The 14,745-nt window shown below is 52.6% G+C and overlaps 1 protein-coding gene across 7 annotated transcripts in view; it reads left to right on the top strand.

Moving 5' to 3' along the window:
• The window catches only part of AFAP1 (actin filament associated protein 1), a 130,804-nt gene that overhangs the window by 65,089 nt on the left and 50,970 nt on the right, over positions 1-14,745 (top strand). For all 7 annotated transcript variants that reach the window (XM_082727501.1, XM_082727498.1, XM_082727499.1 and 4 more), the window contains 3 exons: positions 1,936-2,044; positions 9,074-9,285; positions 12,724-12,903. In XM_082727501.1, coding sequence (XP_082583627.1) covers positions 1,936-2,044; positions 9,074-9,285; positions 12,724-12,903 — 501 coding nt within the window. The remainder of the gene's footprint in view (positions 1-1,935; positions 2,045-9,073; positions 9,286-12,723; positions 12,904-14,745) is intronic.

Raw genomic sequence — 14,745 nt, 5'->3', positions numbered from 1 at the left:
CTCGGCATGTGTTTCCAGAAGCAAGAATGATTGGATCTAAGGGCAGAGCCGTTGAAAAGCTGCCGCACACACACGGCCGCCCGCGGGGTCCGAGAGCCCACTGAGAGGGCCGTGAGCTAGGCAGCCGGTGGCCTCAGCTGGTACACTTCGCCCATCTCGTGGCCCTAGGAAGGGAGTCTGTGCTGTTTCACAAGCGTTTGTCCGACTCAGCTGTTCGTGATGCTTTCCCAGGACATGAATCATTGGACTGTTTCAGCATACCAAGAGGAAGTTGAAACACTCTCTGTTTCATGAATAAAGACACCCAGTGAATCGAGCAGCTCTTTTCCAAAAGCAACAAGCAGAGATTTTAACCCGGGCACGGGCTGCTGTTCAGACCTCGCCCAGGGCTGAGCACCGTGGATCCGGTTCTGTTTTTAAGCCCTGCCTCTTGGGGAGGTTAGGGAGGCGCTGGGGACCATCCAGCGCATGACCACAGAATGACACAAGTAGGGAAGGCAGTCTTGCAGGAGGCATGCGTGGGGCCAGGGGTTATTTAGCCCAGGGCCCCAGGCCTGGGGCTGGAGGGGAGATAACTGGGTTCCAGCAGAGGGAGGAAAATTGTGTAAATGACCCTTCATCTGGAAGGAGGAAGGAGTGGGTTGGATGCCCAGAGGGTGATTAGTCACTCACAAAGGGCTTCTTGGATTCAGAGTTAAGCTGTTTCCCATCCTAGAGAGTTTATATGAGTGTAAATCCTTCTGGTTCCTTCGGAACAGCATTCTGCTTAGAAACTTAACTTGGTAGATCTTCAGTTTGGGCTTGCTGTTCTGTTCCATGCTTGGTGATGCCGTCCAGTGTGTGTATAGTATATAGGTTGTGTGAGCTAGTTAAGAGAGGAAGGGGCTAACTATGAACAGAAAGAGGGCTTTAGTGGCCAGACCTGCTGCGGGAGAAGCCAGCTCGGCCATTTACCAGCCCCCGATGTCGAGGAGGCTGTTGTGGACCCTGAGCCCACTCTGTGTCGTGACGTAGGAGGTAAACTGAGGCCTGCCATGAGGGGTGTGCCTGACGCCACCTGTTGCCAACGCAGAAGCGCCTGGTACGGTAGCAGGCACATAGCCGGCACTTGCCAAATGCTGGCTTTCCTCACCCTTCCTTCCCTATCTAACCCTGCTGTTGCGGCGAGGGCTGGTGAGTGACGGGAGCAGCAGGCTCCCAGGTACCCCTGGGAAGAGGAGTCAGCACGCACTAGTCGTTGGGAGCACGTGAGCAGAGGGGGGCTTCACATTTGGACAGTCCTGCCGACTCTTATGTTCCCACATCGTGGCTTTCAAACCAGAGCGTCAGTCCCACAGTCTGAGAGGAAGCCGTGACATGCTTGGTTTCTGCTACAAGCAGATCCCTCTCGACACAAGTTTCTTTTAGGGAGTAGTGCACCCGTGTTGGGAGCGAGGTGAGATTGTGGGCAAGCCACTTTCCTTTATCCAGCCGCTGCTCACCTGGTGGGACACAGTGATGAGCACCAGGGAATCTGGACAGTTCCCGTGCCCCAGAGGCCCCATGCAGGGGTATGGGCCCAGGGGATGTGGGAGGGTCAGCGGGGGGAGGATGGGGGAGGGAGACCCCCATCTCAGCTCTGGGTGGGGCCCAAGAGAGGGCTGGGAGTTAGCCCCTGCCTGAAGCAGGCCATGCTGGGATGCTCAAGGCTGCTGGCCATGAGCAAGTCAGTGTGGCCTGACTCACTGTGTGTGGCCATGGCTGGGCTGATGGTGGACGTGGGCGAGGAAGCAGAGGAGGCCAGAATGGAACTCAGGAGCTCTCTGCTCAGTGCTCTCTTTTGCCGTGGACTGGACAAAGGAACGTGGCTAATGCCGGTCAGCATATTCTAGTCCAAGCTACACAGTTTTCTAGTCATGGCTCTGATCTCCGTGACTTCTTCCTTTTTCTCCTCAGCCACCTGACAGTGGGCCGCCACCGCTCCCGACGTCCTCTCTCCCGGAAGGTTACTACGAGGAAGCCGTGCCACTGAGCCCAGGGAAAGCTCCAGAATACATCACGTCAAGTGAGTGTTGGGGTGCCTGGCTCCCGCCAGCCTCTGGAAGTGTGGGACTGTGGGAAGCATGGCCTGCTCCTGGGGTGTGGAAGGGGGTCGAGGCAGTACCAAACACCAGGGGCATGTGGAGCTTGGGCAGTACTGTCCCCAAAGGGTAAACTGAGACAGGGCTTTGAAGCCTGCAGTGCATTTGGAAACTCAGATGGTCATCTTTCTCTGACTCACACCAGTGAGACCTTGTTGCTCTGGGTCTTGGGTGTCAGTGAAATGTGTCCTCTTTGGTCACAAGGCAGAGACTTGCATGGTGTGTGTTTGTGGTGCTCCTTGTGGCCCCATGCCTGCTGAGGACGTTGAAGGAGCCTGGATACAAAATCACCTGTCCGTCTCTTCTTGCTTTCATACAGGTTCTTCTAGAACCTTCCTGCCGAGCTGGAGTTGTCCTGGCCCAGCTCTGGTCTTCCCTCACAAGCACCTCTGTGGTTTGGTTTGGGATCACTGGCTTCATTCCCCCCCATCAATGCTCTGTCAGGCTAGGAGCTGTGTCTCTGAATGCAGTGGAGGGAGGGTGTCCTCGTCCCCATGGATGAGGGAACCTCGCTTTTCTCATAAAAGAGAAAACAGAAAGTCAGGGATTTCTCGTTTTATTTTTAAATTTTTTAAAAGATTTTATTTGTTTATTTGACAGAGAGAGATCACAAGTAGGCAGAGAGGCAAGCAAAGAGAGAGGGGAAGCAGGCTCCCCGCTGAGCAGAGAGCCCAATGTGGGGCTCTATCCCGGGACCCTGAGATCATGACCTGAGCCAAAGGCAGAGGCTTTAACCCACTGAGCCACATGGGCACCCCAAGATTTGCTCGTTTTAGTCACGAGGCTTCAGGCACATTAACTCGTGGTTACCTATCCTGTCTTCTGATAGAAGTGCACACCAGTTCCCGGGGCCGTCGTCCTGTTGCCTGACGTCTCTGCCTTCCCCGGCAGCTGACAGAGACGCTGCAGCCCACTGTCCTAGAGTGTTCTGGAAAGCCTCCCTGCACGTGCTTCCTGCATACGAGTCAGATGAGGGCCCTCGAGGACAGCGGCTGGTCTGCTCAGCCTCTGGAGTGGTCGTGTTCAGAGAGGCAAAGGGACAGGTTCTGGCGGGGGTTACAACATGCTGGATTTCAAGGCCTCTAAGTCAAGTTGTTTTAGTTTCTCTGTTATTTAAAAACCATCCACGGAAAATGCACTCAGGTCATTCCTACGTGGCCACCATTTCAGAAGTCAGGAGATGAATCAGAAAACCCAGAAATTGAAGCGGCTCTCAGTGTAATGCAGAACCTCACTGGCTTCCTTTCCTTCTCAGCAGCGCGTCCGGGAAAACGAGCTTTTCCATGAAGGTATTTGCCAGCGCCAGGACTATGGGGCTCTAGCCTGCTCCCACCGTCCATCCCCCTCCCACCAATACACATGCAAGGCTAGCAACAGAGTGTTTCCTTTGGCTTGGGGGCCTGAGGCCATTTTCCGTCTGAGAAGCCTCACCTCAGTGCTGTGTTCTGTCCCCTTCTTCAGAGAGGCCGTCCCGTAGAGGCTGACCAGTAGGCAGCTTTTGTGGAACGAGGTCCAGAAGAAAGTGTAGGAGAAGGATGCAGGCTCGGGGCAGTGCGGCTGCAGGGACAGAGTACCCAGGCTCCCTCAGTCAGGCATCGGGGGGTGAGAAGCGGGCGCCGAGGGCCTCGCCTTCCTGCCGAGGAGCAGTGCAGAGAGCTGCCTTCCTGCTCTGGACTCGGTGGCAGCTCTGTTGAACCCTATATCCGGTGTGGTTCTAACAGAGGAATAAAGGGTCTGTGATAGGAAGGCCTGATACAGCCATTGAAACTGGTGGAAAAGTCCGTGGAGCAGGGCTGGCCATTGGGAGGCAACGCAGAGCTCCGCCAGGCCTCGGATGACCAGGGAGGGGACTGCAGAGACTGTAGGCCCAGCAGAGCGCCAGCCAGCGACAGCAGGTGTGAGCTCCCAGCTCCCCGTTTCCCTCCCAGCTTCCGGGCTGCTCACAGACCTTGCTGGCAGCCGGCCCTAACCCAGAACCACCCAAGGAAGGGAACGGGGGGAAGGTAACTCCAGCCGTGCCGAGCTGCCTCAGTATAAAGCCACCACCGTTTCTCCTGTGCGCATTTGGGGACCGAGCTTGCTTCTCTTAACCCCACTGAATTTCCAGCTAAGACCAAGAGCAGAATGACAGCGCAGGTGAACATGGTTCCACTGTTGCCAGCCTCATGGAAAACTCCTTAACTGCCCCAGGGGACACAAAGTCCCTTTATCGACTTTGGGGTGACACCCACTCTTTCCCCTTGGAGAGCCTGTGGCTTCAGTGTGGAGGTCCCTGGCCAGCTGCCAGGGATGGTGGGGAATGGGGTGGGGAGGGGAACTTGTTTCTACGCATGATACATGTATATCAGCATCAGGACAAAAAGACTGCTGCGTCACCAGCCTGGCCCTTATTTCTACAACCAGTCAGTGGTCATACCACATACCAATAGCTTCCTTCATGCTCTCGTTGCCCTTGGCAAGCCCCTTGGTCGATCATCTGGTGAGATAACTCGTCTATCCTTCCTGGAAGGTCTGGCGGCATTGGATAGCTCACTCACGGGGCACAGGAGTACTGAGAGCCCTCCCAGGGACTTCCTCCCCCAACCGGTGTGGCCGTGACTGGTCTGCCGCTAATGCCCTCTTTGCCTGTTGACCCCACTCTGGGCTAACAGAGCAATGACTGTGTCCTTTGGAGGGAACGTTCTGCCCTTAGAAACTAAGACTTGGGGGCTTGAGGTAGAAATGTTGTCCATGGGGTCTCTGGGATAACAAAGAGAGGAGCCGCTGCCATTTTCAGCCCTGAGTTCCCAGATCTGTGAGCCCTGGATCTGGAGGAAAGAGCCCCAGTGGGGCAGAGCAGGATCTACTTGAAGGTATCCTGAAAGATAACATCCCCAGCCTCCCAGAGGTGGCCAGTCAAGCTGGTCCTGGAGCTGAATATTCAGAAGGCATTACACTGGTCTGCTGGGTTGGCTGCTTCAGGTGATGGGGACACATGAGACCTGTGACTGTCCTGAGCGCAGACCCATGGCTTGGACTTCCATTTGCTGTAATGTGAGTTCCCTGGTCGGAAGCCGTGTTGCAGGGTGCCAGGCTGGTGAATAGGGCATTCTGCAAGACTGTGGCTGGTGCTTTGGGCAGGAGCTTTGCGTCAGGGAAGGCAAATTTTCTTCAGGGATCTTTTCCAATGAGTGTCCTGCTGTCCCCCGCACCCCCATGTTGGTGGTGGCCCAGTCCTAGGTAGCTGGCTGACATCCCAGGGGACAGTGTCGTGTGCAGGCAGACCACTGAGAAGGGTCAGGAGTCAGACTAATTCTGCCAAGTGGGGGTCCATCCATGCCCTGGTAACCTGTTTGGGAGTCCCTTTGGACAGGAAGTCTGGGGGGAGAGGCCGCGCGACATCTGTGTAACAGACCGTGCTATGTACCTGATTGTGAAAATCTGAGGCTTTGCTAGGCACTCGCCTGCTGTGTAAATCTTTACTTTCTGAGCCCATCTGGGAGGTCTGTTCACAGTCCCTCCTGCAGTCCTGGCTTGCTGCAAGGACCCCCCAGTCTTGACCATCCAACCAAACCATTAGCCTGGGCTGAGGAGTCCATCTTGGGAGAAGGAGCCCATGCAGCAGGCATGGGGGCACATGCCCTTGAACTACAAGCTTGCACCTGTTCCTTATGGCCTCTGAGCCCAATGGATACAGACTGCTTGGCTCTGTGGTGGGAGAGGTGACCCAGAGCCCTTGCTGGGCAACTGAGGCACCTATAACCAAGCCTTTAGAAGGTGCTGGGTGTCAGCAAAAAGCAGTTTCTCAAGGGTAAAATAGTTGTTTGCAGAGGTTTATGTAGCCGCACTCTGAAATCCTAAAAGTCTGTGCTGAGCTTCACCCGAGGAGCCTGCTGCCATCGGGCTTCTGTCACCATTAAGAACAGGGCACGATCAGAGACCCAGAGCCACTGTGACGTGGAACAGATATGTTCTAGGGGCTGGCCCTCACGTGATTGTGGCAGCTACTGGAGGTGTGGCGGCTGCAGCCGTCCTGTCTCCCCACAGCGCTCCCTGGTGCTGACCCTACCTGGCCATAGCGGCCGGGAGTCCTGGGAAGCTGGTTGCAGCCGGGCTGGTCAGTGGCACCCTCACTGCACATCTTGTTGGGGTTTGGGGCTCAGACCTGCCTTTCATGTTATTTTCAGTTTTCTGGTTCCCCTCTCCCCTTACCCTGTCCCTCCTCGAGGTCAGCTGGTTGAAATACCCATTGTGATTTCTTGCAGAAGGGTCTATGTCTAAAATACACATTCTAGTGATTTTGTTTTGTATAAAAGATTTTATTTATTTATTTGACAGACAGAGATCACAAGTAGGCAGAGAGGCAGGCAGAGAGAGGGAGGGAGAAGCAGGCTCCCTGTTGAGCAAAGAGCCTGATGTGGGGCTCAATCCCAGGACCCTGAGATCATGACCTGAGCTGAAGGCAGAGGATTAACCCACTGAGTCACCCAGGTGCCCCTACACATTCTAATGTTTTAAAGTTGAAAGTTATCATTCTTTGGAATGTTCTTCAGTTCCTCCAGAACCACTCATGGAAAAGTGTCTGGTGTGAAAAACATTTCCTAACCAGCAAATCCTATAAACACACAGGTCCCCACAGATCTCTGGCTGGCACTTGAATCTTCCCCCTTGTTCTGTAAGAAATATAGACGTCTGTATGGGCTGCTAGGTGCCAGGGGCTCTGTCAGCAGTCCTCTTCCTCCTCGGGAGAGACGTCTCAGGACCCCCAGTGGTTAAAGGAAGGTGTGCATAGTACCTGACCCTATATGTGCCGCATTTCTCCCTATCCACACACTGTGTGACCAAGTGTGATGAATAAATGAGGCACAGTAGGAGATGGACGATAGAACAAGTGTAACAACACACTGTCCTAAAAGGAGATGGGGGACGCAGTGGGTGGTCGCGCTATCTCCGCTATCTCTGCTATCTCTGTCCTGCACTCACCCTTCTTCCTGTGATGACGTGAGATGGTAAACTGCCCGCAGGAGGACATGCGGGGCTCGGTGACGTGGGCACGTGCTGCAGTGTGAGGCCACTGCCGACATCCTCATGTTATGTTAGGAGTAGGATCGCCTGTTTCTGGACACCCAGTCTGGACTAGAGCATATCACCCTGAAAGCCTCCCTTGGGCCCCTTCCTCGTCACAGCCCCCTCCCCACAGATGCAACCACTGACTTAGCATCTGTCACCAGCACCTAAATGCTACCGGAAAATGAAAAGATCCACTCTGTTCTTTAAATGTTTGATATTTTTCAGTGCTTTTACTCACTTTGTTCCTTCTAGACTTTTTTGTCCTGTTTGCATTGACTCGCGAAAGATCTAGGTCAAGTGTAATCTGCAGTGGTCCCTGCCCTGTGTGTGCTGCGGCCTACACCACCTCCCTGTCTGTGCCCTTGGCGTCACATCCCTCAGCCTCCGGAGAGCACTAAGTGCTGAAGATGAGGTTCCTGCCATCAGGGAACTGAACAGAACATTTCATTGGACTTTAATTTGAACTGAATTTAAGTAGTCGCCTGTGGCTAATATGTGAAGCGGTGATGGCGGTGTGCATGTGTGTGGATGGGGAGATGTGGACTCGAGGAGAAGGCCTAACCGTGGCTGGCTGGCTGTGTGTTAGACGCTTCTCCCTCATGCACTGGCCATGGCAGTCCGGGCTGGGCCCTTCGTGGGCCTGGAGTCAGCCCCCATCAAGGTCATCCAGGCCCATCCTGGGCAGCCCTCTGCAGGGATTTCCTGGCACCCAGCCTACCCCCACCTCTTCTTGGCTCACAGACAACCACCTTCTCCCCGTGTCCTCACATGATGGACAGAGAGCAATATCTCTCTCTCCCTCTTCCCATAAAGACATGGGTCCTGTTGAGTTAGGACCCCATTCATGTAACCCGCTTAACCATCATTACCTCCTAGAAGTCCTGTCTCCGAATATAGTCTCACTGGGGTGAACTGGGGCGGGGGAACACAAGTCGAGGCACCAGCTTTGGTGATTCGAGGTGGGCGTCATGGAGGCAGTGTCCATAATTGAATCTTGAAAGGCAAGAGCACTTATCCAGGTAAAGGCAAGAGGTTGAACGGATGAGCCAGAAGCCTGTGGGAGAGGACAGCAGGTGCAGGGCCCCAGCAACGAGAGAGAGAGAGAGAGAACTGCATTTGGGAAATGGGACATAATCTGATAGGAAGTGTTCCTACCTCGTAGACTGAGAAGGAGAGGTGTAAAAGTCTCTCCCGAAGTCCAAGGCGAGGGAGGCCGCAGGCTGGATCTGGATGGTTAGTGAGGGCCTGCATGTGGCGATGTGTGCAGGCAGGACCTTGCAGACCTAGAGGACCTTGACCTAGAGGTGTGGCATGGGAGCTCCGTACCCTGCAGGGGACAGCCTGTTGGCCAGGGTCCCCTCACCTGGCAGCGGCGTGGCCAGAATCAGACAATGCGGGGTCTGCCGACAGCCCTGCCCTCACTGAACCATCTAGGACTGGTTGTCCCAGAGAAAGAATTCTAAGTTGCTTCAGGTTGAAACTTGGCATTACTGAGCCACCTGGGTGGCTCAGTAGGTTAAGCCTCTGCCTTCGGCTCAGGTCATGATCTCAGGGTTCTGGGATCGAGCCCCCCATTGGGCTCTCTGCTCAGCAGGAAGCCTGCTTCCTCCTCTCGTTCTGCCTGACTCTCTGCCTACTTGTGATCTCCATCTGCCAAATAAATAAATAAAATCTTTAAAAACAGAAAAACAAACAAACAAAAAACTTGGCGTTACTTTGCACCACCTAGCGTGGTTTTTTTCCCCCCATTTTCTGCTAGTTACCGTTCCCCAGCACGCCGATCGCAGAGGCCCCTTCCTCATTTACAGGTGCCACAAACGTGCTCCTGACCCCACAGGCCAGCTTCCAGGTCAGCTGTCCGTGGGCAGGCTCTTTACCTTTCCTTCTGTCCTTTCTTCTGACAGATTATGACTCGGATGCCATGAGCAGCTCTTACGAGTCTTATGACGAGGAAGAGGAGGACGGGAAGGGCAAGAAGACGCGGCACCAGTGGCCATCCGAGGAGGCCTCCATGGACCTGGTGAAGGACGCCAAGATCTGTGCATTCCTGCTGAGGAAGAAGCGCTTTGGCCAGTGGAGCAAGCTGCTGTGTGTGGTCAAGGACGCCAGGCTGCTGGTAAGGCCTCTCGGGCACCCGGGCTCGTGTGGTTGGCACGCTTGGCCAGCAGCCTTACGGGATGAGAGCGGTGCTCAGGTGGGGCTCGGGCGGGGCGGGCATCAGCTGGTGGGGGCCTGCAGGGCTCTGGCCTGGGCACAGCCTGAGCGCCCCATGGTCCGAGCCCTTGGGGCTTTCTGAGCCTTTGACGCCTTGGGTCTCAGTCCCTGCAGCCAGCAGCGCGCAGAGTCCTTCCCGTCCTGGGCCAGTGTGTGCCGCAAGACAGGCACAAGCTTTAACTCACCAGAAGTCACAGGATGGATTTTCTCATTTGTAGTGAGTCAGTGAATTCCTCAAAGCCAGGTCATCGAGTGGGACAGGCAGGCCAGCTGCAGCCGGAAGGAGAGTGTCCAGGAAAGGAAATTCTTTTGGAAAGCTAAAGGCAGAGTCTTTTCTGGTTGAACCCAAGGGGCTGAATGGGAAGATGGACTAAGTAGCAGAGACTCAGGCTGTGGGGATGCTTGGGCCTTCTGCTGTGCCGCCCTTCTCACAAGGGACCCCATTAGGAAGCTGGAGCCCTTGAGCATGTGGGACTCTCCTTCCTCCTACCTCCCCCAGTCCCGCCAGCGCGTTAGGAACAGTGGTTGATTATTGGGATGAAGAATTTCAGCTAGCATTCCTGCATGGTGTTTTTCCTTCAAGCTAACTTTGGGGGGAGGGGCAGGAATCACGGAATTCTATCGCTCAGACAGAACCAAGGGAGTTTATGATTCTGTGTATCTCTCTTCAGTGGAGTGCCTAACCTTATTCTGTATAGTTCCATCTGTGAATTATGGGAATGTTCTTTTACTAGAGTCTGAGGATGTTGTATATTTTTAAATTAGTGGTTTTCAAAAAAGCTTTTTTAAACAGGATACATATTTTTTCCACATGTGTGGCCTGACTTTCTCCCAAATTTAGAGTATGCCAAAAATGATGCCATGGGGGAATTTTAAAGTAAAGAATGAGAAAGGAGAAAAAAAAAAGGATGAAAAGGATTCATGTGGTCCTTACTCAGTCTGACATAATGGAGGCAAGATGTGGGTGTGTCACGGAAATGCCATAAAACCTGCAGGGGACTCTCAGGTGCCTGAGGAGCTCTGGCAGGGTCAACATCCTCCCCCACAGCCCTCCTCCTCCACACCCTCCCCCCCCCCCACCGCTTCCCTCTCATTCCTCATTCCGTGGGTCTGCTTCCGAATTTCTGGCATTTCTGCTTTCAAAACCAGGATGAAAACACCTACCATTTAGAGTAGTGGTAAACATTTCAGGAGAAATTAATGGAAAACCATGTGAAAACATTGCCTTTGATAAAATGCAGAATCAAAGTTAATTATTTTTATTATGAAGCTCTTTTTATTTCAAAAATCCCCAATGATCCAACTGCCCCGATGACCCCTGTTGACACTGAAAAAAAAAAAAATTAACAGTGATCAAAACAAATGCTTGGGAGCCTGGGTGGCTCAGTGGTTAACCGTCTGCCTTGGGCTCAGGTCATGATCCCAGGATCGTGGGATCCAGCTCCGCATCAGGATCTCTGCTCAGCAGGAAGCCTGCTTCTCCCTCTCCCACTCCCCCCTGCTTGTGTTCCTGCTCTCGCTGTCTCTCTCCGTCAAATAATTAAATAAAATCTTTTAAAAAAAGAAAACACAGAAATGCTTTCCAAGTCTGAATAGCACAGAAACCTATAAACAGAAATCCCAAAGCCAGGCTTTTCCCTCTATGTTCCCAGCCTGTCTTCCCGTGGGCACTGCTCTCCACGGCTTTTTGGGTACAGGTCTGGCATCTGTGCTCTTCCAGGCCCAGGCAACACTGTGGTGGACATGGTGATGGGCAGAATCCCCATCAGGACAGTTTGCCCAGGTCCTGCTCCCTCCCCTGAGCTCTGCGCCAGGACAACCTTGCCGCTTCTTCCTGCCCCTCTCTCCCGCAGGCCTGGGTCTCAGGGCACACACTGCCCTCTCTGAGAGTCCGCTCCCTGGGGGTTCAACGGCAAGGATGTGCAGCCCACACTTTAACACAGGGCTGGTGACAGACCCCTTTTGAGGCATTGCCTGTCTAACTCCATCCACTGTGCTGTTAGTTTCTTTTTCGATGTTCTGTTTTTCTCTCGCACTTACTGAGAACACAAAAACCTGCCAAATGGTGAATGTTCGTAGCCATCTGGGGTTAGTTGGTTTTGGTGTATTTTTTGTTCTTCTGTTTCCAACAGGGCACTATCACTGGGATTTTCGTAAAAAGGGGCTCTGTTCCATATGTGTGACACTCAGAAGCCAGGGTTTTAGAACCTTAATATATGAGAGGACTCTGGAAGTCACTTCTGAAAACAGGTGTCTCTTCCTTCGCTCCCTCCCCAGTAGATGGTGCCTCACAGAGGGAGCCCCTGGGAGCTTTTGCCATCTGGGGATGGGATCAGTCGCTTTTCACACATCTGACTTCGGCAAACCACGTAACCGAGTTAGCCTCAGTTTCCTCATCTGCAGAATGGACAACGGTGACCATTGAGTGAAAGTGTGAAGCCTCTCCAGCAGGTGTTATTATAACTAATCATTTAGTGTGACCCCATAAAATCACAATGCTCCCGGCAATAGTTCATTTTCCAGATGAGGAAACAGGCTCAGCAAGCTGGAAAGACTTGGCAGAGCTGGGACCCAGACGTCTACATTCTCAGATGTCCATTTCCATGAAGACGTGTACTTTTGGTCCCAAGTCATAGGATTAGGCCCAAAGAGGGAGGGGAAGCCTTTGGACAGGGTGCGACCCCAGGTCTCACAGAGGCAGGTGAAGGACCAACAATGGGAATTCAATCTGAGTGTTCGCCATGGCGCTGAGCTCTAGAAGGGACGCCTTGCTGCGTAAATGGAGCGGTGTGAGTTCTAGATCCCATACTCGACTGGAAAGCCAGCCTTTGCAGACATGGGGTCTGGGAACTGTTGCCCTGGATACTCTTGTGAAAGTCCTTCATCTGTCTCTCCAAAAGGCGATAGAGAGGAGACCGGCAGATACCAAATGACACAGGTTGTATAAGGCGGCATCCAGATGACTGTCTGGCCACACAAGGGCTGTGCTTTTTGGCACATCTAGTATGTCACATTTGAGTGACTTAGTGAGGAGGCTCCGCTGGTCTGTGATCCCTGGGGGAAGAAGGAGTTTCCGGTTCCCACTGAGTCACGTCATCGATGCTCAGTAAACTTGGCTGAACTGAAGAGTAGAAGTATTTTCATGGACGTGGGGGGTGACGTGTGATGTGGAGCGCACCCCATGTGGGTGACGCGTGTGCATCTGCAGACCCACCCTCTGGGGTCTTCAGGAGACCTCGGGGGCCATGCAGGCACTGGCCTTCCCATCCTGCTGGAGCTGTATCCGTGTTTCTCCTCGAACTCTCTTCAGCCTAACTCTGCTTTCTCATGTTAAATGCAGTGCTACAAAAGCTCCAAGGACCAGCAGCCCCAGATGGAACTGCCCCTCCAAGGCTGCAACATCACTTACACCCCGAAGGACAGCAAGAAGAAGAAGCACGAGCTGAAGATCACCCAGCAAGGCACGGACCCACTGGTTCTTGCGGTCCAGAGCAAGGAGCAGGCCGAGCAATGGCTGAAGGTGAGGTGCTCACCTGGCCTCTGAGCCCTTTACGTGGCCAGGCCTCTCCCCCAGACCTGTGTTTGGTTCAGTTTGTCTGTTTCTCAAGTGTAGGCAAGACTAGATGAACCCAAGCAGTTCTGTGTTTGGTAGCAGAGTGTCCTGATCTCTTTGCTGCTGATTCCCCGGCTCTGATCCTTGGAAGGCAGTCTGCCTCAAGACTGTAGGCTGCTTTATGACTTTCTCTGTTCCTTTGATTGCCTTTGATTTTTTTTTTCTTCTTTCTTCTTTTGTGTCTGGAGGTGTATTCTTTTCTATTTATTCTTCTTGGAGTTCCCTGGAATTCTAAATCTGTGGATTGTCATCTTTCTAAGGTTTAGAAAACACATTTCAGCCATGTCTCTTAAAAATATAACTTAGTCTCATCCCTTCAACTATGTTTAAATACATGTTAAAAGTTTTCACTATATTCGATTTATCTTTGCTTTGCATCTTAGTATCCTTTTTTTTTTTCTTTTCTCCTTAATCTGGTTAATGTTTTCTTGTTACTTTCCCTCTTTCACTTTCACTTTCTCACTCCTTCACTTTCCGGCTGTGCCAAATCTGCTGTTAAAATTGTCCCTCTCCACTGGGTTCTGAATGTCAGTTAGGGACTTCTAATAGTTCTAGTGGTTTCTTTTTTGACCTGGGAATGCCAGTTTCTACAGTGTTAAATTTCCTGTAGACATGTTTGTCCCTTATCTCCATAGCAGGCAGGTGACAGGCCTGGTTGTTGGACAGTGGTGGGGGTGTTGCGGAAACCTGGCCATGTCATCTTGTCGTGTGCTTGTTCCTGTCATTTTGTCCTTCCCGCATGCTGGGTTCTCTGATGATCACGCTGCGCCTTCGACATGGGGAAAAAATTAATTCAGTAATTTTTATATAACAGCTTTATTGAAGTATCATTCATACCGTACACTTACGATTTTAAAGTACGATTTGGTGGCTAGGAGTCTTTTCACCATAACCTACTTTTCATAGCCTCTTCATCTTCCCGAAGAGAAACACCGTGTACTCACCATGTGAGCAGCTCTGGCCCCCAGGCCCAGCCTCACCCCAGCCCCAGGCAACTGCTCCTTCATTTTCTGTTCCTATAGAGTAGCCTGTGTTCAACACTTCATATAAATACGCTGTGTCCTTCGGGGACGGGCGGCTTTGATTTGGCATAATGTTTCCCAGGTTCATCCATGTTGCTAACTGTATCAGTACTTCCTTTGTGTCGCTTTCAGACCATATCTAAGAAACCATTGCTTATTCCAGGGTCCTAAGGACGTCCTAAGGATGGTGTTTTCTTCTGATCGTTTCGTGATGTCAGGCCTTAAATTTCGTGCGTGGTCTCCTTTGATCTCATCGCTGCATGTAGCATGAGATGGGGGTCCGATTCCGATCTTCTTCTGGCACGGCTCCAGTTGTCCCTGCAGAAATAATTGGATCCTTGGCCCGACGCTTTCCTCTGTGGGACGGCATTTTCCTTTGCCTCTGCCGTGCGCTTAGAGGGTATTAGCTCTCCAAAGTCTGTTTATGATTTCTGCACTTGAGATTTTTTTCAGAGCAGAGAAGTCAAAGTCAGCCTGCGATTGCTTCAAGGGCAGGTTGATCTTCACTGCACTGTTACACTGGGTCTGTTCCTTGGGAGTCCCCAGCCAAACTGTGGGGGTTTTTGCCAGACACCTCATCTTCGGCATGCCGCGGACTCCAGCCTCTGCCTCCCGGGCCCCCAGACCCACGGAAGTGCTGCCTGGTCTCCCAGCTGCCTTGTTTCCGGAGGCCAAGGCCATCCCATGGCCGGCCTACCTCTCCACGTTTCCATCTTCTTCCACATTG

Source organism: Mustela nivalis (genome assembly GCF_964662115.1).
Source record: "Mustela nivalis genome assembly, chromosome: 4".
Taxonomy (NCBI): Eukaryota; Metazoa; Chordata; class Mammalia; order Carnivora; family Mustelidae; genus Mustela; species Mustela nivalis.
Note: the sequence above shows the minus strand (reverse complement) of the source record. Positions and strands in the feature narration are given on the sequence as shown.